The sequence below is a fragment of the Phytophthora sojae genome, assembly GCF_000149755.1.
Source record: "Phytophthora sojae unplaced genomic scaffold PHYSOscaffold_12, whole genome shotgun sequence".
NCBI classification, from domain to species: Eukaryota; Oomycota; class Peronosporomycetes; order Peronosporales; family Peronosporaceae; genus Phytophthora; species Phytophthora sojae.
This window is the reverse complement of record NW_009258126.1, coordinates 1,222,813-1,245,355: the sequence shown is the minus strand read 5'-3', so window position 1 is coordinate 1,245,355 and position 22,543 is coordinate 1,222,813. Positions and strand designations below refer to the sequence as shown.

General features: G+C 56.3%; 5 protein-coding genes across 5 annotated transcripts; 1 reads left to right on the top strand and 4 right to left on the bottom strand.

Annotated features, from left to right (window-relative positions):
- Nucleotides 1-126: 126 nt before the first annotated feature.
- Nucleotides 127-5,439, bottom strand: PHYSODRAFT_529390 (hypothetical protein; the record flags this gene model as incomplete). The annotated part of the gene is made up of 3 exons (XM_009538813.1): nucleotides 127-2,748; nucleotides 2,971-3,131; nucleotides 3,231-5,439. The coding sequence occupies 3 exons, from the start codon at nucleotides 5,437-5,439 to the stop codon at nucleotides 127-129; spliced, it is 4,992 nt and encodes a 1,663-aa protein (XP_009537108.1).
- A 358-nt stretch (nucleotides 5,440-5,797) lies between these two features.
- PHYSODRAFT_340617 (hypothetical protein) lies at nucleotides 5,798-8,433 on the bottom strand (the record flags this gene model as incomplete). The annotated part of the gene is made up of 6 exons (XM_009538812.1): nucleotides 5,798-5,926; nucleotides 6,014-6,607; nucleotides 6,670-6,836; nucleotides 6,905-8,008; nucleotides 8,080-8,225; nucleotides 8,294-8,433. The coding sequence occupies 6 exons, from the start codon at nucleotides 8,431-8,433 to the stop codon at nucleotides 5,798-5,800; spliced, it is 2,280 nt and encodes a 759-aa protein (XP_009537107.1).
- Nucleotides 8,434-10,803: 2,370 nt separating this feature from the next.
- PHYSODRAFT_529363 (hypothetical protein) lies at nucleotides 10,804-11,763 on the top strand (the record flags this gene model as incomplete). Its single annotated transcript, XM_009538811.1, has 1 exon — nucleotides 10,804-11,763. A coding segment is annotated over one exon (960 nt), but the record flags the coding sequence as incomplete, so codon positions are not given.
- Nucleotides 11,764-13,006: 1,243 nt separating this feature from the next.
- PHYSODRAFT_306681 (hypothetical protein) lies at nucleotides 13,007-13,660 on the bottom strand (the record flags this gene model as incomplete). Its single annotated transcript, XM_009538810.1, has 1 exon — nucleotides 13,007-13,660. One exon carries the CDS (start codon nucleotides 13,658-13,660, stop codon nucleotides 13,007-13,009), a length of 654 nt encoding a protein of 217 aa, XP_009537105.1.
- Nucleotides 13,661-13,821: 161 nt separating this feature from the next.
- On the bottom strand, nucleotides 13,822-21,852 carry PHYSODRAFT_529491 (hypothetical protein; the record flags this gene model as incomplete). Its single annotated transcript, XM_009538809.1, has 1 exon — nucleotides 13,822-21,852. The coding sequence occupies one exon, from the start codon at nucleotides 21,850-21,852 to the stop codon at nucleotides 13,822-13,824; it is 8,031 nt and encodes a 2,676-aa protein (XP_009537104.1).
- Between the last annotated feature and the right edge of the window lie 691 nt (nucleotides 21,853-22,543).

Below are 22,543 nucleotides of genomic sequence, written 5' to 3'. Positions count from 1 at the left end.
CAGGTATCGGCCGACCTCCGAAAGTCATTTTTGTCGGATCATTTTAGCAGAAGTTGAAGTGGTTGTCAGGTCAGGTCAAGTTGCCTTTGTTGTTTAGAGATACTTATGCGCTGTGTGTGCTGGACCTTAGAGCAGGAACTGCACTTGGCTGGCGTCTTCTCTCGTGAGCCGCAGGATGTGCTTGGGCTGGTCCGAGTGGCCACTGTTGCCGGTGCCGTCTCCGGGGCTGTCCTTGCGCGTGAGGAAGTGGAAGCGGCACGTCTGGATGATCTGCTTGAGGCCGGCGCTGGCCCCACCCGTGGACGCTGGCGCTCCGCCGTTGGCGCTCACCTTGAGCGCCGCCAGCTTGTGCTCCTTGAGGCAGGACTGGTGCATCTTGAGCATGCCGCCGAACAGCCCGGCGTTGCCGCTGTTCCACCACCGCACGCTGCCGTCGCGGGCGGCGTACGACACGAGAACTTGGCCGTCGGACCGGAACCGAACGGCCGAGACGGCCGACGCGTGGCCGTCCAGCACGCGCCACTTGGTCGCCGTGCGCAGGTCATAGATGACGATCACCGCCTCCATCGTGCCCAGAGCCAAGCGCTGCGTCTCCTTGTGGAAGTCGACCATCGGGAATCGGCGTACCAAGCTGTGCAGGCATCGAGTGCTTAGTGGCAGGCAGCGTCGTCGACGCTCGGGCTTCGTCGGGTCCAAGCACGCCATGATCGTGTCCACGAAGGCCGGGAGGTGGCGACACATGAGCAGGTAGTGCGTGTTGATGAGCTCCATCATGTAGAGCAGGATGCTCTCGTGGAAGCCGGCAGGACGGTCGTGGTTGTGCATCTCCTGCTGTAGCAGACCCAGTACGAACGCCGACTCGCATGCGCCAACTTCGACCAGTAAACTCATCGCCGCATTGCTTCCGCCGGTCCCACCCTCGTTGAAGTTGGCGAGAGAACCACCCGGACCAATCGGAACTTCCTCGTCGCCTGCACTGCGCAACTTCTCGCGCATGTCGATCAGCAGGAGCTGGATGATCAGCGACGACAAGTCCACAAGATGCGGCCTAAACAGCATCAAGCCCTTCGTCAACAGCTCTGCAGACACGGACGCCACGAACCTCTCTGGCGCCTTCAGCAAGTACACCAACACGTCACACACTTCGCGCGCTCCCGCCGGCGAAATTTCGCCAGGGAAATACGTCCCGATCATGCTCATCAATAGTACGAGTGAGCCCAGTCGCTCCACCACCAAAGAGAACGACATGACGCTTAATTCATTGCCAGCACTGGAGCTATTGCCGCTTGCACCTGTAGCACCACTGTTACTCGCTTGAGACGTAGTGCTTGAGCCGCCACTGGCCCCAACGCCACCCACTGTCCCGAGGAACGAGCTGCCAGTCTCCGTTTCCAAGCGCACCATTTCCCAATGCAGTTTCGCTGAATACTCCGCTGACAAGATGCTTCGTTCGGTCGGAGGAAGACGTTTAATCACACCACTCAACAGCGTACGTGCTGCCAGCTGCGTGTACTCGCAGGAGTCGAAGCCGAATGCAGCTAGCTCTTCTAGAGCTGGTTCCCGGAATTGGGCCACGCACTCGGGAAGTACGACCGAGTGCTGCGTGATGAGCTGGCTCCAGAGAACTTGAAACTCTTCCTTGTTTACCGGAGACGTGCTCCCAAGCCCGGGCCTCGGGTATTTGTATTCCATGCAACTCATGCAAAGTGAGACCACACCAAGTGCGATGCTCGCTGATAGCGCAGACGAGTGCTGCCAATTACGGGCAAAAGCAGGCACGACTGGCTCACTTCCTGAGGATTCACCGGCAACCAACGGCGATACAATCGGCGTAGCCCACGGGATTGGAATAGTTAGCGCCCCGGAAACAAAGTCTTGCAGAGCGCAAGAGTACAGCGCATGGGCTGGTTCAATCCCCAAAATGTCTCGGCACGATTGATCAATAGCAGGCGTAGCGCCCCATGACAGCAACAGGGAGAGCATGAACAACTCCATTGAGCACGTCATGTACACGGAGGCTGGTGCAGCTTGCAGGCTGTCGACAGAATTGGCCGTTGCAGAAGAGTAGTAGCTGCTCCAGTTCTTCTTCATCTGCTCCGCGCTTCGAAGCACACCGAACTCGATAAGTTGCACGACCGAGTTGCCAATAAATAGAGTGGAATTCTCGACAAGAGAGCAACCAGCAGAGCTCGAAGCTTCAGCACCTCGGTCACCGGACGCATTTCCACCTCCGTACAGTAGCGCACAAGGCATCGTTCGCTCGAGAATTCCAGTGTCAGTGCTCCAAACATACACCATACGATCATCGCACTCCACGTAAAGCAAGCCACGCTCCAGATGCCAATCGAGAGTGCAGATTCTATCACCATGTTCTGCCAGTTCCAGCACGCATTCCCACTTAACACCACAGTGACCAAAGGGAGTTCCAGTGGATGGGTGACGGGTATACTTGGGTGCATAGATTACAACTTTGTTGTCGATTCCAACGGTTGCAACCAGTCTGTCGGGGTAGATAGAGTCCCAATCTCTCCCATCACCAGTAGCGCCACTTGTCCTGGTTGGAGATATACTGATCTGCTGGATGGCACCTCGGTGGTTCCGAAACCTTTGTAGTATCTTCGCCTCGTGGTGAACCAGTGCATCTGCAGTTGCAGAGCGATAAAGCACAAGCTCGATCACGCGCAGAACGCCGTCTGTTCCTCCGCTAAACACCATAAATCTGATAGAAGGCTGAGAAGTACCAGTGGTCTCTGTGCCCAGCGACTCATTGGATTCTGACGCATTGCGATCAACTCGACCATCATTGCTGAATCCAGTACTTTTCTTCGGGGAGGAGTCAGGAAAGCGCGACCTGTAGAAAGGATTATCATCCGTTGCAAAATTCACATCCTGGGCGCTTGCATCTGCAGACGAAGCTTCAGCCGTTTTGGTAGCTCCAAAGCCCCAGAAGCAATGAGCGAGCGCAGTGACTCGCCCCGAATGGCAGGATAGTCGCGAATCTGAATCCTTGGCCGCTCCATTCGGTAAATGCTCCTGGGTCAGCAACCCAATGCAAAGGAGTCCATCCGAGTACCCTTTAGCGACGATCGGGATATCCAATAAGTAGCGATAACCTGCCAGCTCTGATTTTCCTTGCGCACTTTCACCTGCCTCAGGCTGAGTAGCTTCACCAGCAGTACCCGGAGCACCACCACGCCCTGTAACAGGTGCCAATGCAGTGACAAGCACACTGCTTGCAGTACTCGTAATTGATGCTCCGCCTCCTCCCGATCTTGCCAATGCGTCATTAAGTTCTTGCCGCCGTTTCCGACGCAATCCAGCTCGTCGAACCACTTCGTAGGTTGAAGACGACTGAGTGTCATCCCGTCCAAGAATCAGGTGCGTCAGGCACCCTCGATTCTGTGGCATTGAACGCGCTTCATCTCTAGTATCTCTAGTGGCGTCGCCCAGAGCCGCTGTCTCCGCAGCTTCAAATCCGTCAGTAAGAGAATGAAACCGCACTCGTTCCGACGGTGGCACTCTTGGTGCGACAAGATTTCCCTTGTTTTGGCTCATTCGAGTCGGGGAAGGCACTCGCACAGCCGGCATTGTCCAAAGTCCTAGTGACCCACGATGGCACATGTGCACGACATGCAGCGCGGCCCCAGAAAGTGATGACGATGTCTTGATACATGACGTGAACCCAGCTTGCTGCCTTCGCCCTGGTCGAGAAATACTTGAACGACGGGGCTTCGTCTGCAAGCAGCTGTCCTTGTGCACCAGGAGATCGCAGCACTTGCATCGATCCATTGAGGTGATGTACATCGCCTTGTCAATAATACGCAGAGCCTTCGAATCGGAACGCGGTACTAACTGGTCTTGGTCCTTCGTAAATATGAAAAACTTGCCAGCCGTTTCCGTGGACGATTCACTCGTCATGAACTGGAAAACATGGCCCGTGTTGGTCCACAAAATGACATTCCCGTCTTCCAGAAACTCGCCGTTCTCCCAATGTACCGCTCCGCAACCGACACCAGTGCTGCAGGAAGTGAGATATTTGCTGCCGTAGGTCGTTGCTGCCTGGCGCACAAACTCCACCGGCGAGATTCGGCAACTTCCGACGCCTGTGTTTGGTCTCGTCTTCGAAAAAGATTCATTGCTTGGCTGGCCGTCACTGCGTATCTCTAACGGACACAGCCATTTCCGCTTGAGTATTACAAACTTGGTCTTCCAAATGAGAAGCACGAGCGACGAGTCTGGCGACACGTGCACTGACAGCGGGAAGTAGCTGCTCTTGATCGACCCCATGAGCGCCGTCTGCGGGTTCATATTATCCCCATCTTTCAGCGACGTACTTTGCGAGCAGGTGATGTCTTCTGCCTGATCAGCCCACGAAATGACCCAACTGCTCCGCTGCACCCACCGAAATCCCCACGCCACACTGGCTGATCCACCGCCCTCACTTACGCCGAATGGCGTTCCACTAGTTGATCCTCGGGGCTGCGTCCACAAAAAGCACTTCACTAGTCCCTCAGCCCCCAGAGAAAGCACCATCGCATCCCACCGCTGCTGATGCTGCTCTACAGTATTCGACGGCAGAAAGGTAGCAGCTCGCCTCGATTCCGGCGATCCACCAGCTAGCGACGACCTGGAGGGAGATATCCGTCCGCTGATCAGTGGGTGATCAAGCACCAGCTCAGTTGTCGGTCCATACCCTGTGTCGATCCCTGATCCACTGCTTGATCTAACCAGCTTCGGCCTCGGCGATCTGGGTCGTGGCATCTGCAGCTCGCCCACTGCGATGCTGCGTCGAATCTGCTCCTGCGCAGTGTCCATACAGTACAGCAGCTGCATCCGCCACGTATCCAGCACCATGAGCCTCGACTCCTCGCTTACCACGACCGCGAACCTCCTGTTGCACAGCATCTCGAGCCCCAGCAGCGGCGCCAGCTCCTTGGCCAGCGACGCGTTGGCCTCGGCACAGGCGCCGTTGGGGAGCTGCCAGCGAGCGAGCGCGCCGTCGCGCGTGGCTGAGATGAGCGTGCTCTGCCCCCACTCGTCCGTGCCACTGACGACCCCCACGACGGGCTGGCCGCAGCCCTCGCTGCCCGGGAAGAGCAGCATGTTGACCTGCGCCACGGAGCCGTCCTGCTCGAAGCGCCAGTAGAGCACGACGCCGTCCAGCGTGCCGGCGAAGACGCACAGCTGGGTGCGAGTGTCCTCCAGAGTGTCCTCCTCCTCATTGTTCACCTCTCTGTTCTCCTCGGTGACCAACGTGGACGAGTTCTGGCTCGGCTGCGACGCCGGCAGTTGGAGGACGTGCAAGGAGGACACTTCCACCTGCGGCGGCTCGTTCCAGAGCACGAGGGGAACAACCACGTCCTTCCCGGACGCTCGGTGCTGCTGGCGGACGCTCTTGGTGTCCACTAGTGTCCTCCAGGACGCGGTTTTGCGCACCATGAGGACGGAATACCCGGGGCTGGAGAATGCAGATTCTGGAGCCTACAGAGCGAATTAGAGAGTGCAAAACGCTGCGACTGATGCGGTAAATGCGTGGGGAGGTGCTGCAACAGAGAGAGCCTGTACAGAACTCGTGGGGAGCGCAGCAGAGGCGGCGCCGATCGCTCCTCGAGCTGCTTGAAGCGACACCGGCCGCGGACTCACGTTTTGGCTCTTCGATCGGGGATCAGTGTGCGCTAAGTACGAAACTATACGCACAAAAATGTACGCACATTTTGTCGGTTTGTGCCATTGAAGTGGACACTGGAGGACGCTTTTTCGTGTTACAGTGTACCTATTTCGCCAGTTAACGCGGATTTTACTTGTTCTTGACGTGAGACGGCGCCACGAGGAAGATGTAGACGTTCTCGGCCGACGTGGTCTTGAGCAGGCCGGGGCGGGCGCTCGCTCGCTTCTTGAGCACGATCAAGTGGCGGAGGTCGTCCACCTACAGGGCACAATGAACGACAGGTATTAGTTAGATACCAACGGCAGTCACTTGAGAGGAAGTAAGTATATCGCGGCAGGGGCTCACGATCGTTGGGTTGAGGTTGAAGTAGTTGTGGCGGATCGCGTGCACGTTGTTGTCCATCCAGGTCGTGTCGATCACGTCCATGTCCAGGTAGTGCAGCGGCGCGTCTTCATCCATCTCACCGCCTCGCGTTGTGCCGTAAGGAGCCGACTCGTCGTTGGTGGGGTGCGTCCGGCTGCGGTTGTACGCGAACGCAGCCACGCCCGGGTAGTTGGCGCGCTGGTTCACCGCAGCGTACGCCAGGTCCAAATCTTGCGGTGCGGCCAGGTTCTTGTTCTGCCAGGTGAGGAACTGCGTGTCGGACCGTCCAGCCACGTCGTTCTCCTCGGGGTCGCGATGGATCATGTGTCCGCGCCGACCCAGTGAGTAGTTCAGCGGACCCGTGACCGACTTCTTGGACAGATACTCCAGGTAAAACAGCGCGCCGTCCATGCTGTCCGCGTACAGCGTGATGTGGCTGCAGAAGCGCCGCGCGCGGTCGTATCCCCCGCCGTATTTGACAAAATCGTTGCGATCATAGTCCGGGTTGCAGAACGTAAGCGTAGACAGCTCCAGTTTTCTAGTTGCATTTCCCATGTTCGTGTGGCTCCCCGTAGGCTGAAGCACAAGGCAAATGCGTTAGATAGCTTCCAGATGTAGCCACGTGTGAGGTTACTTACCCAAAACACCTCGTCGAAAAGACCCTTGTTGAGACTGCTGAAGAAAACGCGTGCTCCCATCGAGTGTGCGATAATGTTCAGCTTCGTGTATCCCGCATCAATCAGGCTCTTCAAAAACAGGATGAAGTCGTCCGCTGTGCGCTCACTTTCACTGCCGACCTCTTTCGCTGCAATAAGTAAAAACAACGGTGGGGTTAGCTCTCAATCCATGAAGTTGCGCAAATTGAGCACTCACCTTGGAAATAAGCGAGCACGCCACCACTAGGCCAGCTGAATACATACGGATGAATGTACGAGGGGAAGTCTCCAAGTGCAAGCAGTTGTGCTAGACGGTTCATGCCGTAGTCCAGAGAACAGTTGTAGCCGTGCAGCAATACCAGCGCCTCCTTTCCATCGTCGGCATCGGTGCTAGGAAGATCGAGGACAGGAGCAGATTCTTCCCGGTACAGGTGCCTCCTCCTAACACGATCGCGTCGCGGCTTCCCGTGCATAGCTTCCTCTTCCTCCTTGTGGTTGAAAACAACGCCATCGGTCGGAGTGCGTAGCGCTGGGAGGCATTCCGCTGCGCTCTGGGGGCTCTCATCCACGTACGAAGGCGTCAAGTGCGTCACTGTAGGCAAGTATTTGAAGAAGCCGCCTGACACAGAGCACTCCACACTGGCGACACCCCAGTTCAAGCCGTTGTCCGAGTGCTTCGGGAAGAAAAAAATCTCCGTCGGACCCTTCTCGCCACGGTTGTGACAAAACCCGATACGAATGTTCACAAACGAGTAGCCACTTCCGTACTCGAAACTGCGGAACGGACCCACAGGAACGCCGTCTTCCCACTGACCCGTCAGGCGTTCACCATGGTACGCCGTGTCCGTCCACATGCCGAAGCCATGAGGCTGGCCCTGAGCGTTCAATCCGCCGCAGTACTTGACCACGTTGCGTTTACGCGAGTAGAAGCGTGCCTTCGAGCGGTACGTGATGGAATTGGTCTCCACTCCAGGCTTGACGTTCCACCACTCCACCAGGTTCAGCTTCTGGTGAAGTACCAGCCACGGATACGCGTAGTGCGTGAACCAGTAGGCGAACACCGTGATGATCTCGACTGAAATGAGCACGATGATCATCACGCGGCGCACTTGGCGGTCCGTGTCCGTAACTTCATTGTCGTCGATCCAGAAGAGCACGTACAGATTGCTCGTGATTGCGTACGTCAGCAGCTCAGCGATGATGATCCAGTAAATGATCCAGCGCACGATCAGTGCCAGCTTCACGAGGATGTACAGGGCCAGCACAATGATGGCAAAGTAGAAGGCTCCGTCCGACACCGACGCCTGCGCGTCCGTGGTAGCTGCAGAATTCAATAAAAAAATGTAATCAGCAATAATTCCCAATATTTGCAGTTAACAGGTCGCAAGTTACCTGAATTCTTGGCGGCGAGCACGGCAAACACCACGATGATGTAGACGACGATGATCCACGTCACGAGCTGCGTCACGAACGAGTACTTCTGGTACACGCCCCGGTAGCGGCGCTGCAGGCGGCGGCCCGTCATGATCCCGAACGACCTGCACACAGCCTGCAGTTAGAACCTGTGGGTCGTATGGGCGATGCATCAACTGACGGGCGGACGCACTGATGGAAGTCGAACTGCTCGGGGCCGTCCTGGACCTCGGGCGCCAGCATCGGGGGCTCCTCCTCGTGCGCGGGCAGCTGCGTCGGGCTGCGGTAGCCGCTGAGCGACGACACCTCGTTGGCCATGAGGCTGGCGTCCATGGCGGCGGCGGCGGAGCGAAGCGGCGTGCTCTCGGTGGCTGCGGCGCTGGCGGTGGGCGATTGCAACTGTGGTGCCGCTGGCCACATCTGTCGCCGTTCCCGATGGCAAGTCGCCGTATGTCACCCACAACAACTGATTCTGTTGAGCTTTGAGCAACATACCGGATACTGTTCACCCTGGGGCTCGTGTTAGCGCAGATCTTGGTCTATTGTACTACAGGAATAATCGATGACATCCTATGATATATTATAGTACTAGTACGCCGATTACTATTATAATTAAATTAATATTGTGCTTTGCAGTTATTTTGCCGACCATTTTTAGACGCTAAATATGGCAAACCCACGCACATACAGTTATCAAGTCAACTGTCTTGTTCAATACTATAAAATCATTGCAGCCAATTTTCTAATTGTAATTGTTGACCCCAATTTTATCAATAGTTTTATTGCAATTTTTATTTACGCAATGCTGAATTCAGCTCACACGCGGCATAGAAACAAGACAAGGCACGACTGCAATGTGTGCAAAGTCCCTCTTTGCAACATTAAACGCTGGGATGGGCGATCCTGCTTCGACGTATTTCATGCGGACGCTAAGCTCCCGGATCCATGTAAGCAGGGATCTGAAACACGAGCCGCGCACATTCGTCCTCCACTTGCACCTTCCACAACGAACAACATTGCAGAGAACATGGGGCTGCTTATGGGGTTAAAGGCTGTCATCGCCACAATTGGAGACCACTCCACGTGGATGGGGATAGCAAAATTATCATCCATCAGCAGCAGAAGCGGCGACCACCAAAGGCTAAACACCTCACTCAGCTATACTGGCAAAGTTGGCGGGTTGCGGATCAACTCTCGGTGATCAGCTGGCAGCATCACATACGCGATTTCAACAAGATGGCCGATGCGCTCGCCAACCTGGCGATGAATACACGGCGTAGCATGCAATGTAAACTCACTCGAGTCATCGGCTCCGACTCGATCTGGGAAAATCTTCATGCCTACGCAGCCAGTGACGTGGGGCACTGGCCGGAGCACATCAGCGATGAGAACGCTTCGGGGTTCGGGGCCTTCACACCTTAACGGTTGGGGGCAGCCCTGAGTGTGTGGTAATAAAGCAGGGAGATCGGTTAGAGACGACCTCCGTCAAGGTCATCGATGTCGTTAGCCACGAAGTTATGTGACAACAATGTACCTCAATGCCAAAACAAAAACAAAACATTCGTCCTCCACCCCCGTCTCGAAAAAGACCTCACAACTCGATCGAGCCCAATGAGCGTCAAGTTAACAAGTTTGACGCCTCAGCCACGCCGTCGTTCAGGCCGTCTGGCTGCGATCAAGTAGTGAAGCAGCGGTAAGCTGATGCAAAATTGGCTAAGAACCTTTTGTCCTAGCGATAGGACAAAACCGACTTAATGGTCGGGTGTCTCGTTCAGAGATCCTAGGACAAACGGAAGGACGAATTTTGGGGCGCCTCGCTTACCACCCCAAGTGTCATCAAGTGTCCAACGCAAATCTAATGTAAAGTATGATGTTTAGTAAGCATGCTACCAAAATATTATATCGAACGGAAATGAATTGATGAGAAGGGCGACTGGGGTTAATATCGCATGAATATCGATACAAATCTATCGGTATTTATTATACTATTATTATTTATACAGTTATGTCATTATTAATGATATATTAATTAATACATATTACATTGCTATTTTTGCTCATACTATGAATTCCTGCCGGATACTCGGACTGCATGTCGCAGAAGGGCTAGCTGAGGTGATTATGAGCCCCGAGGCGAGGCGTTCAACAATCTACCGACGTCCTCCATGCAGTTGCCGCCGTCGGGCGCTATAATATATTGCAGCGGTGTTAGGCCGGCGGAAGCGAAGCGGTTTGTTCGCATTTATAATAGCTGTTGTCTAGTGCAGCTCGGCACAGTTCCAAGTGCCGCCACAGCTGCTGGTCTCACAGGCTGTGAGTTATAGCAACCAAGACAGACGATCAGACTGATCATCAGTCGGTCATGTGAAACCTCTCACAGCGCTCGTGTCCGAGTTTTCACAGCGATAGACAATATTCCTTACTCGAACAGCAAAAGTTCCGATTTGCCGGCTACAGTGAAAGTGGTAGGAATCGGCCGAGCTCTGCGCTCACTTGCGACTCGTTGTCAGATCTCGGAAGTTAAGCTCCCCCAATGGGCCCTTGCTTTTGTGGAGCTTCGAGAATGAGGATCGCGTGCCCGTCTGCAGCAAACACTTTTGATTAGTTTGAAGTTTTACTATAGCTCGTGTCACCTTGAACCCCCTCCCCTATATTTGGTTTCAATATCGGCGCAGCCATTTCATCATCAAGCCGAGCAGCTCAATGGCGCCTCCTGCTGCTGCTTTGGCGCCTCCTTCTCCTCCGCCGCCCGCGGCGACGCTGGTGCTGACCAACCGGTCGCTGTTCCGCCTCGTCATGGACTTCGTGGACGGCGTGCCGGGCTTCGTCGTGGCGCTGGTGACGGACTTCGAACGCGCGCACCGCGGCGTCCCCTGGTCCGCCACTGGTGCGCTGCCCCGCTCCGCCATCCAGCACGGGGACGTGGAAACGCTGCGCCACCTGAGGAGGCTGTCGACCACCAAGCGCTTCCAGGCGCGGCCGGAGCTGGCGTTCGACGGGGCCACGCGCTGCGCCATCCAGTTCGGCCAATTGGCGGTTCTCGAGTACTTGGGCGACACGGGGATGCTGCTCGGAGACGACAATAGCGGGGAGAACCTAACTAGTAGAACGGTGGGGGGAACGCTGATGGGGTGGGCCGTCAGGTACTCGGAGGCGTTGAAGTCGCCGCTGAAGCTGGAGATCGTGCAGTGGGTGGCGGACAAGTACTCGCGGTCGGCGCTGAGAGACGTGAAGGCCGAGGATTTGAGTCGCGCGGGGATCCCAGTGTTGCGGTTTCTGAAGGAACGGAGGCTGGCCACGAGTGGGTTTGAAGACCCGCGGTTGGTGGACTTGGTGGCTACGATGGGGAAGATGGAGACGCTGACGTTCTTGTTGGAACCGAGGGAGGAAGGGAGACGGGTGAAATGCACGTCGGACGCGATGGATGGAGCGGCGGCCAATGGGCATTTGGAGATTGTGTGGTATCTGCATACCCAGAGGACGGAGGGCTGCACCGTTGCGGCGATGGACGGTGCGGCACGGAATGGACACATGGAGGTGGTGCAGTTCTTGCATTCGGAGAGGAAGGAGGGCTGCACGGTGGCGGCTATGGATGGAGCTGCGCGCAACGGACACCTTGAGATGGTGAAGTTTTTGCATACCAACCGGACAGAGGGGTGTACGGCGGCTGCGATGGACGGCGCTGCCGGTGGTGGGTTTCTGGACGTGGTGCGCTTCTTGCATGAACAGCGCAGTGAGGGCTGTACGACGAAAGCTATGAATGGAGCGGCCCGCAGCGGCCATTTGGAGGTGGTGAAGTTCCTGCATACACATCGCACGGAAGGCTGCACTACTGATGCGATGGATGGTGCTGCACTGGTTGGCCGTCTTCCAGTTATCAAGTTCCTACATGATAACCGACACGAAGGATGCACCACGAGAGCAGTTGATGGCGCTGCGTGGAGAGGCCACCTCGACGTTGTAAAGTACCTGATGACCCATCGCTCGGAAGGCTGCTCCTCGAAAGCAATTGATACTGCCTGCCAAAACGGATACCTGGAGATTGTGCAGTTCCTCCATGAGCAACGAACGGCAACGTGCTCGACCGCAGCCATGGACAACGCGGCAAGTGGTGGTCACCTGGAAATCGTGCAGTTTTTACAGGAAAACCGCGTCGAAGGCTGCACAAAGGACGCTATGACCAACGCAGCTATCAATGGACACACAGAAGTGGTGCTATTTCTTGGGGAGCACCGGCATGAGGGCCCACACGAGTACGCTCTCGAGCGTACAGCCGCGCAGGGACACGCCGAGTGTGTAGACGCGTTGATTCGCTGCTCGATTCGTGGATGCCTCTTTGAAGCTCGCCGTGTCGCTCTTCAAGCTGGCCATCCTCGCGTAGCGGCGTTGTTATCAGCGTGGATGAACCCGGAAGTCCGTTCCTGTTCATCGCAATACTACCACGTGCGTTCTGGCCCTAGGTGGTGCCAGCGACCGCCACAAATGGCCAAGCGGATCGAAACATCACCGATTAAGGCCTCCACCACAGTGAAAATAGAGAAGTCTTCGAGCACAGAGAAGCGTTCGGGATGGCTTTGGTGGTTCCGATGGCTGTAACAACACAACTTACTGATGTAAATTTCGATAGTGCATGTAAATATTCACGCCTCAAAAGAATCCGAACCAGCTCCGCTTGTTCTCGTTAGTTTTCCGTTGATTGACAGCAAGTGTTTCTTTCTGATGTGCGAGGCCTTGTGGCCTGCCACCGGTGCGCACTGTTGTGCCTCCGCAACTTGCCATACCCCGCTACCAAGCGGTGGCTGCGCATACTGGCAAAGAGCTTCGACCGACACAGCGTTAGTGTGCAATGCACACTGTGCATTCGTCTGGACGTGTGAGTTGATTCTTGGCGAGATACGTCACCACCTCATGGTACCCGTTCAGCGCGCGTCGTGCATCCTTCTCGTCGGTTCTCATGCAAAAGCCTCACAATCTCCAAATGTCCGTGCATTGCGGCCGTGTCCATCACTAGCAGCGAGAATGCCGTACTGCCATGCTCATGCAGCCAGCGAATGGCTCGAACGTTGCCCAGCCCCGCTGCACGACAAACTTCGACCTCCGTGACCGCCTGAACCGACTCACGCGGACCGTCCGGTGCATTGCACAGCCACTCCATTATCTCGACGTTGTCGAAGTAGCTGGTCACCGCTACACCAAGCAGCCTCGGCTCACCCGAAAGGGTCGGAGACTTGTTACGCGTGGCGTGTAGCCATTTCAAAAGCTGTAAGCTGTTGTACTCGATGGCGCAACGACGCACGCCGCTGAACTGCATCTGCGGCAGCTTCTGCAGGTTCGGGTTCTGCGTGGCTCTGAGCAGCAGCTCCAGCATCTTCTGGTCGCGTCGGCGGATGGCGAATTGAGGCAGCTTCCCACGGAAGCTCCCGAGTTTCGTGAAACTCTTAAGACTGACATCCATTTGGCCTACCACGTAAGGTAAGCCATCCTGGAAGCTCGTGATGTGCTGCAGTAGCCCGATGCCAGTCAAGACGGCAAGCGCAGCCTCCGAATGCGCAGTGGACATCGTACATGTAGCGAAGTGCTACTGCTCGAAGATTGCCATAGAAAGTCATGTAGCGCACACGAAAGTCTCCGTTGAAGTCAACTTCAACTTGCATTAAGAAGTATTATTTTTTTGACTGGCAAAATGCTTGTTGTTAATAAAGATTAGAGAACTATGTTACTTCACGTAGGCTCTGAGCCCGCACCAGCATGATTCTTGCTATCGTCAGAGCATACGGACCCGGGTCGAATGGGCTCGTTCAGCTGCTTGCCGCTGTTTATCCTGCCGCCGCTGCCTGCCGTGCCGCCCTTACCCCCACTGCCGTCAGGCTCGATGAACTCGACGAGATACGTGTCCATCATGGGCGTGTTGGTGAAGTTGATCTTGCGGTGGAACGTGCAGCGGATGTCGATCATGTCCTTGACCACCTCCTGGACGATGGGGCTCACCAGGATCTTCTCGGGGACGCCGTTCGACTCGAGTTCGTTGGCCGTGAGAGCATCCGGCCCCCACATATCGTAGCGCAGTGTCGTGGTGCCGATCACGCCGCCGATGATGTTGCCGACGTGGATTCCGATGCGCATCTGCAGTCGCTCGCCCGTGTTCGGGTCCTGCACCTTGCGCACCTCCTTGTGCATGTCCCGCGCCATGGCCAGCAGGTCGTGGATGTGGTTGCGAAGATGCATTTGGTGTTTGTGCTTCAGCGTGCTTCTGCGCAGTAAATGCGACCGGAGTTTGGCTCCTGAGCCTCGAGGATTGCCGTCATTTCCAATGATCTCGCTCTTCCGCTCTAACGGGAGCACGCGGTTGCTAGACAGTCGAGCTAATGTCGACGCGATACCCGCCGGAATGCCAGTACTACCAGCCGGCGCGACGGACATGCTGGCGTCTGCGTTCGACATGTCGGCGGTGCTGGCGGAGCTTGTCACTAGTCCGGGACCCAGACTCATATCGACGTAGGGCAGACCCGACACGATCACGTACGCGTCCCCGATTGTCTGCATCTTGAACACTCCGTGCTTCTCAGTGAGCTTGTCGAAGGCGCAAAACAACGACGCGAGGATGTTGACGACCTGGGCGGTGGCAGCTTGCGACGCAATGGACGTGAAGCCCTTGATGTCCGAGAAGAGGATGCCCACTTGCTGGTGCTGGTCGCAGACCATTTCGCCCTCTTTGAGCCTCATAACCACAGCGGCCGGGAGCATTTGGTACAGCAGTCGGTCGGCGTTCATCGTCTCAAGCTGCGTCCGGGTCTTGAGCCAGATCTGCCGCCTCGTGAAAAACTCGACGCTCTGTGACGCGATGATGTTGGCCACCACCGAGAAGTACGTGAGGACAATCGGGTAGCTCGTCTTGAACTTGGAGTTGAACTTGGCTGCGTCCTGGTGATACGCCTGCAGCGAGACCAGCGTGGTGATGGACACCATCACCAGCGCCAAGACGTTGAACACCACGACGTGGCGGTACAGGATCGATCGCCCATTGGAGACGACGAACATTGCCAGCACCGTGTCCAGACACAAGTTCACGTATCTCGGCGAGGTGTCGATGTCGGCCTTATAATTCAAACCCCATAGTAGCGCCTCAGCGAGGGTGAACACGAACAACCCGATGAGGTAGAACCCAAGCAGCACGTTGCGGAGCTTCACTTCCGAGTAGAAGACGAACTCGTCTCGCACGCGACGCGCCACGAGTATCGCCACAATGGCGAACGGACTGCGAATGAATAGCAAAATGACGTACATCGTGGCCGAGATCTCCTTCTGCGGGGCGTCCGAGCTGAGCACCGAGAAGATTTCCACCAGCAGATCGCGCATGCAGGTGAACGACGCGTACACTGCCAGAGCGAGCAGCGTAGTGCGTGCACCCTCCACTCGGTCAGACAGAGTATTCTCGAGGTACTTGTTCTCCATCTCCTCGTCTCGGAAGCACATATTCAGCAGCCGAATCTCCGTCAGCATGTGCTGCTCGACGCTCTCGCTCGTGTCGGTGCCCCCAAATGAAGCGAGATCGGGTGGGGTACCGAGCAGCATGCGGATGGGGTCGTACTTCTTCCATCGCTGCCTAGCCGAGTGCAGGATCCGGTTGCGGGTCGCCACCAAGAAGTCCTGCTCAAACGGGCGGCGCACGTTGATCACCGACTGCGACATCAGAACCGAGTCGCGCTTGGTGCTGAACTCGAGTTGTCCGAGACACGCCATTTGGGCCACATCCGTCAGCGGGTCGCCTACCAGGTAGGTGGTCATACTACCCTTGCCTTTCACGTCAATCTGGCGCTCTTCAAAGCTGAAATGCCCTACGAGCTTCTTGTACGTCACTTGGGAGATTTGACAGCGCCCCGTGATACCTGTCGACTGCATCCGAGATGCCGTGTTAACGGTATCACCGAAGAGCGAGAACTGCTGCTTCTTCATGCCCACGAGTCCACTGACAACTCGACCGGAGTGAACTCCGATGCGCAGTTTGATGCCGTTGCCATTAGACGCTCGGCACTTCTCAAGACACGAGAGCATGTCCAATGCCATCGACACTGCACGTAGAGCTGCCTCTCTCCCTTGGTCTTTGCCTTGCAAGCCAGCGCACGCCATGTACGTCTTGCCGACCGTCTCCATCTTGCGGACGCCGTGCTTCTGGCAGATTTGGTCGAAGAGTGAGTACACCCGGTCGAGGAGCGAGACCACCTCGGTCGGGCTGAAGCGGTTGACGAACGAGGCGAAGTCGGCGATGTCACAGAAGAGAATCGTCACGTCCTGCTCGTCCTCGCTGATCAGAGTGTCGCCCTTCTGCATGCGCTGGACGACGTGCTCCGGCAGCATGTTCTTCAAGATCTGGGTCGACCGCTTCTGCTCGATGAGCAGCGAGCGGCTCTGCAGGAAATCGCGTCGCATGGTGATCTGGAGCGAGTAGCACGCGTAGGACCCGAAGGCGATGACAAACACCAAGTAAAGCGCGAAGAGCATGAGGTCGGACACGTCCACGCCGTTCTCGTAGTCGAGCGAGTTGAGTCTGTCCGCCAGCATGTAGAAGGCAAAGTTGTAGATCGACAGCATCAGCGCGTAAAGGAATTTGACGCGGATGACCACGAAGAGACCGACGGGGTAGAGCGCTGCAGCGAACTTGCCCGTGTCGGAGATGGTCAGCGTAAGCGCCATGCCGATCATGGAGTACGGCAGCAGGATCGAGAGCTGGTAGTTTTGAACGAAGAACCTGGTACGGGCGAAGCGCATGAAGAGCAGGTCGCACACGAAGTAGCCCACGCGGATCCAGATGTACGAAGTCTCGCGCTCCCAGAGCACTTCGTAGACTGCGTAGAGCGGGATCATAAACGCCATGACCTTCAGGCACAAGATCACACGGCTCCGCTCTCGGAAGGCGAACGTGTACTCGTACTCCTCTTCGAGGCGTTGGTGCTCTTCGCCCATAAACTCGAGCGTGAGCGGGTGAACGGGAGGCTGAACGCGTAGGGCCCGAGAGCTGTGCGCGTCGTCTTCCTGGCTGAGAGGATCCGGGTGTCCGATCTCCTGAGCAAGCTCTCGTTGTATTGACACGAGCTGCTTGGACAGTTCGTCGTGCTCGGTAGGGAGGTCAAAGTCGCGGAACTGCTGACTCCACTCGCCCTCTAGGAGTGACGGCGCCAGCTCCCCCTTCTCCGATCGAGCGCTTCCCCCTGCCGCTATCCCCGTACCAATCCCTGCGTAGCTCCCCTCGTCCGACCGGCCTGATGAGCTGTAGATCAGCTTTGCCGCCCTATTGTCGACGGATCCATCAGCGTTTCGAACTGGTAACGTAGGGAGCTCGCCCAGTCCGCTGTCGATCTCGAGGATAATGTCGTTGCTCGTTGGCAAGTACATCTTCCTCAGGTACATGATGGTCAAGTCGAAGCAGATGCAGGTCACGGACGTGAAGAAGAGCAGCACCCAGAAGAGCATCTCCGAGAAGAGGATCTGCGCGAGACCAGAGAAATCGCGGAACACGTCGAACGTGGGGAACATCCGATACGCCTGCGAGTACGCGGCGACGAACAAAATGTACACGACGAAGCCTCCGAACAGGGAGATGTAATGCGCCCTTGTCCAGCGATGCAGGCACTGCATGTGCAGCGACGCCTTGAGAGTCACAGTGATGATGAGAGCGCCGTAGACTGCTGTTCCATCAGGGAATAATCCGTTGGCGTGGCTGTGTCTTGACGAGACCATTCCCATCGCGTTCTTAACGAAAACAAACACCAGCAGCGAGTGGAACAGCGCGTTCACGACCCAAAAGCTCAGCCCGCGTATGCTCAGCTCGCTCCGTCTGAGAGAGCTGCGGTAGACGAAGGGGAAGCGCATGACGGCGCTGTCCCGAATGTCCTCGTCCGTGATTCCAAGCACGAAAATGGGCAGGATCGTGTACAGCACGTTCCACCCGACCATCAAGTACGACTCGTACAGGGTTTGGCCTGAGTACCCGTTGAAGAAGGAGAAGAGGAAGAGCGTCATGATCAGCGCCATGTTCTTGTAGAAGGAGAACAAAATGACGCGCGCCACTCGACGGTGATTCCAGCGTCCGTGCACCAGCAAAAGTCGCGATAAGTCACGAAAAGTGACGATAGCGAAGTCGGCAGCGCGTACTGCCTGCATTCCTTCGTGTCCGTAGATGCCGATACCCACGTGAGCTTCTTGGATCATACTCACGTCGTTGCCACCGTCTCCCACTGCCAACGTGAGTGGTGTACCAGGTGCAGACTTCATCAAGCTCACCACTTGGGCCTTCTGCATGGGGCTCAACCGACAGGCCACCACTGTTCGGCACTGAGACGCAAGCTCGAGAAACAATTCGTGCGCCAATTGTGCGCCGCCATTGGTTTCCGTTATCGAGGATCTAGTTGTTCCCGGCCTGGAACTCGAGCGATGCCGCGAGTTCTGCACCATCTGAGCCGCTTGGAAAGGGAGATTTCCCATGGATTTTGAAGACATCGAGCGGCTCAAGCGCCCTCCATGTGCATCCCGCTCGCTTCGTAGCATGTCCATAGTGGCGCTGGCGTGGAAGGCCGGGTCTGAGTGGCTGGTGTTGCTCGAGTGTGGAGCCACTTGGTTTGAGCTGACGTAAGACGATTGAGCTTTGATCGTGCTTGACGTCAATGCGTCTGCTAGCAGGTGCTCGAGTGCCTCGCCATTAATCACCAGCGAAATGTCCTGCGATGCGACGCCAGGGACCCAAACGCCCTCCCTCTTCAGCTTCCGACGAGCTTTAGCGATCTCATCGAGACAGTCTTGCTTATTCTTCCCCTTGATAATGATCATCTTGCTCTTGGGACCGATGAGGCCGCACATGTGCGCTACGGAGATCGCAGTTTCGTCCTTGTCGCCTGTGAGCATCCAGATATTGATACCTCCGAGGGACAATTGAGAAATACACTCGCGTACGCCGTCCTGAAGCAGATCCTCGACTCCAGTAGCACCCAGCAGTCTGGTCGACTTTTCAATCTGCCTGGCGACCCCCACACACAGTTGCTCGCGGTTAGATAGCGCCTTCTTTGCTGCGTCAAACTCGCATTTCCACTCGAGATACTCCGCCATGGACAGCGTTCGATAACCAAGCAACAGTGTGCGTAGCGCCATTGCGGCAAAGTAGTGGACGTGCAGAGCCAGCTTGCTGATGTCCTGATCCTTGCAGGCGTTGGCGAACATGACGGTGTCCGCTCCCTTTGAGAAGACGAGGATATCTTGATCCTCCGACTCGGAGTCGCTACTCAGCGCGTCGAGATCAGTCTCCAAGGCGTGGTCCAAATCCCCCAGAGTGTCGCGAACACGAGCGAGCTTCAAGTCCTGACGCCGTCCGTCCGAGTCGTCGCGGTTCAGCTTCTTGACGACGACGGACATGCACTTGCGCGTGCTGTCGAACTCGTTCAATGCCAGGAGCTGGTACGACTCACTCTTGCCGAACAACCGGATGTGAATCACGTCACCATCTCGTCGTTCATAGACGCAGTCGAATTCCAGCGCAGCGTTGAGTAACGCGACTTCATCAGGCGAGGAACCAAAGAACTTCCGGTCTCCTTTGAGGGAGGGGAAAGCGTCCGAAGCTTCCCCTGCTGCATGATTACTGGTAAAGGAATTGACTCCACTCTGACGTCGACTTTCGGCTCGCATACTCCCGTCTGCGCTTTCACTTCGAGTACGTCCCGTAGCGCTTCGAGTGTCTCCCGACTGATCTGCAGACGCCGCGCTCTCCTCCACTGCAACAGAAGCCGAGTGACACAGTAGCAGACACCGGAAGAATGGTCGCGCCAGCTCAACCGCATGCACCTCTTTGCCAGAGAATCGGGTCGGGTTCTCCACGAACTTGATCATCTGCGTATACGACCGCACATCCTTTTCCGTGACCGACACGTGCTTGGACTTGCGTCTTCCGTCCGCACTGCCGTCTCTTCCGGCACTTCCGCCTCGAACGGCTGAGGATGATCCGAGCTTGATCATCATGTCACTGCCACCAGAGAGATCGTCACTGCCAGCTTGAGCTGCTCGACGAAGGTGCATGTTGGACCCGTCGAAGATGATGCCGCCAATGCTGCACACTTTGAAGAGCATTTGGTTCTTGGTCAGCGTGCCCGTCTTGTCGCTGAAGATATACTTGATCTGCCCCAGATCCTCGTTCACGTTGGACGTGCGCGCCGTCACGCCACGACCCGTGGTCGAGCAATACATCTTCGGGTCGTTCTCGATCCGCTTGGCTTGGTACCACTTCACCACTTCGAGACTGATGTAAAGCGAGATCGGGACCATGTTGTTGTACAGAATCAAATACGTGACCCACGCCTCGAGGAAGTACGCGGGGTGGAACTTTTCGATGTACGGGACTGCCGCAGCGTAGCTCGGCTTGTTGTGGACTTTGATAGCGAACAGCGCGGCCTGGACGGAGCTGAAGCAGCAGACGCCGAAGAGCACCGAGAAGATGAGGAAGATGCAGCGATTGGCAATGCGATCCAGGCGACTGAACTTTGAGGGGATCGCCTTCATGTTCTGCACCAGCTTCGTATCGTTTCCGCCTCCGACGACAACCCCCACGACCCACTTGGTGTTGCAGAGCTTCATGCCACGCAAGAGCACGTTCTCGATTGTGATGGGGATTTCCTCCGCTGCTGGCGTTGAGCCTTGACTTGTCTGTACTTCTTCTATCGGTCGTGACTGCACCGCCGGCGCTGGAGGCTCACCGACGACCTGCAACCTTGAATGGGAGATCCGCATCACGCCGTCGAAGCTGTACAGTCGTTTGTTCGGAGCTTCGCATCGGATCTCGCCGTGGATTGTGTCGGCAAAGTCTTTCGGGGACCGAGGCACGATTTGGCTCCATTTTACACAGTGGCGGACTTTGAGATTCGACTCCCCGTCCAGACTCGAGGTCTCGCACATTGCCTCGCCATTGTCCTGGCTTGAAAACAGGATGACGATATCGGCTGGAACCTGTTCCTGGTCGTGGATTTTGACTACGTGGCCGACGCGTAAGTTCTTCCAGAAAATGGCCTGGAAGTCGCCGAGCTGCAGCGTGCGCGAGAACTCGTCTGCTGGTTGCGCATTCTTCTTGCCGCCTACTTCCAGCTCCCCGTTCAGCGTCTCCACCTTGCCGTGGTTCACGATCCAGTCTTGCTGATGCCTCGCTCGGTCCTCCAGCCCCTCCTTGATCATTGTCGCGGTTAGCACCAGCATCAAAGGCCCGATGGTCGAGTACTCGTTGGTGGGAGACAGGTTTGTACACAGCTGAAGGAGGGAGATGATGAGGAAGTAGAAGTTTGCCACGCGACGGAACTGCTCGAACAGCGACTTGGGCAGGAAATTGAGCGTTGTGTACTTGGAAGAGCACACGGTATTCGTCCAGTACGGGTCCCCGTGGTGATTCTTCTGCATATAGGCAGCGTAGGCCATCGTGCGACGCACATCGTTCACAAACAGTAAGCGGCTCTTGCTGAGTTCCTGTGAATTGTTATCACAATCGCCCCCAGCGCCTCCATCGCAGCCTTCTCTGGGCTGGTCCCCCACGCGGTTCCGGCGAAATAACCGGCTGAATAAACTGGGTTTCTCGTGGGGTTTCTTGCTAGTCCTGGTAGAGGTGGCAGTGACAGCGTCCGCGCTCGAGGTAGCGTCCACCTTCTGCGAGACCAAGGTGACGTCGCTCACCGGTGACGGGAAACTGCTGATGCCCGACCGGAAGGCTTGCGGATGCAGCGAAGACGCCATACTGCTTGCTGGAGGACCGGGCGGGACAGCAGGCTTGGCACCGCGCTCATGCATAAACCCACCAAGGCTCGGGAAGTCAGCAACGTCGCGCTATCACACGTCGACAAAAGTATCGAGATGCCGCTGCACTCCCCCCTCGGAGCAACCAACCGGAAAGAGAGAAAGCGCCCAACACCCCGATTTCAATGCAAGCAGCGGCGGCTGTGGTCGACGTCTGGGGTTTCTGCAGTGCAATGGAGCTATTCACAGTGAGGCGCGCGCCCACACAAAACGCCCCATGAACTGGACCAGGGCAGGCAATACGCAGAGTATTTTTGCGCCCTCCAGCATTTCCGAAACGCCCTACTGCATCGCCCTCTGAGTTATGTATACACCTCGTCGTATGAGGAGGTGGTTGGCGCTATTGACGTCGTCACCAGCGTGCCTCGAAAACGAAAAGAGAACAGCTAACGATCAACGCACAATAGCAACCACGCACTTGTTGCCGAGTTTGTAGCGGTTGACAAAACCCTTGGCTGTAGCCAGCCGACAATACAAGTTGAAGTGACGACAATATCCATTTACTAGTACCTATGGTAGTTTGTTTTCCTCGATTGCGAACATCGACAACATCACGGCTTCAAGGGTTGTTTCAAGCTGGATGGAGCCGCCATCCGAGCTGCTTCTCCGAGCAAATCGCGGCAGCTGACGA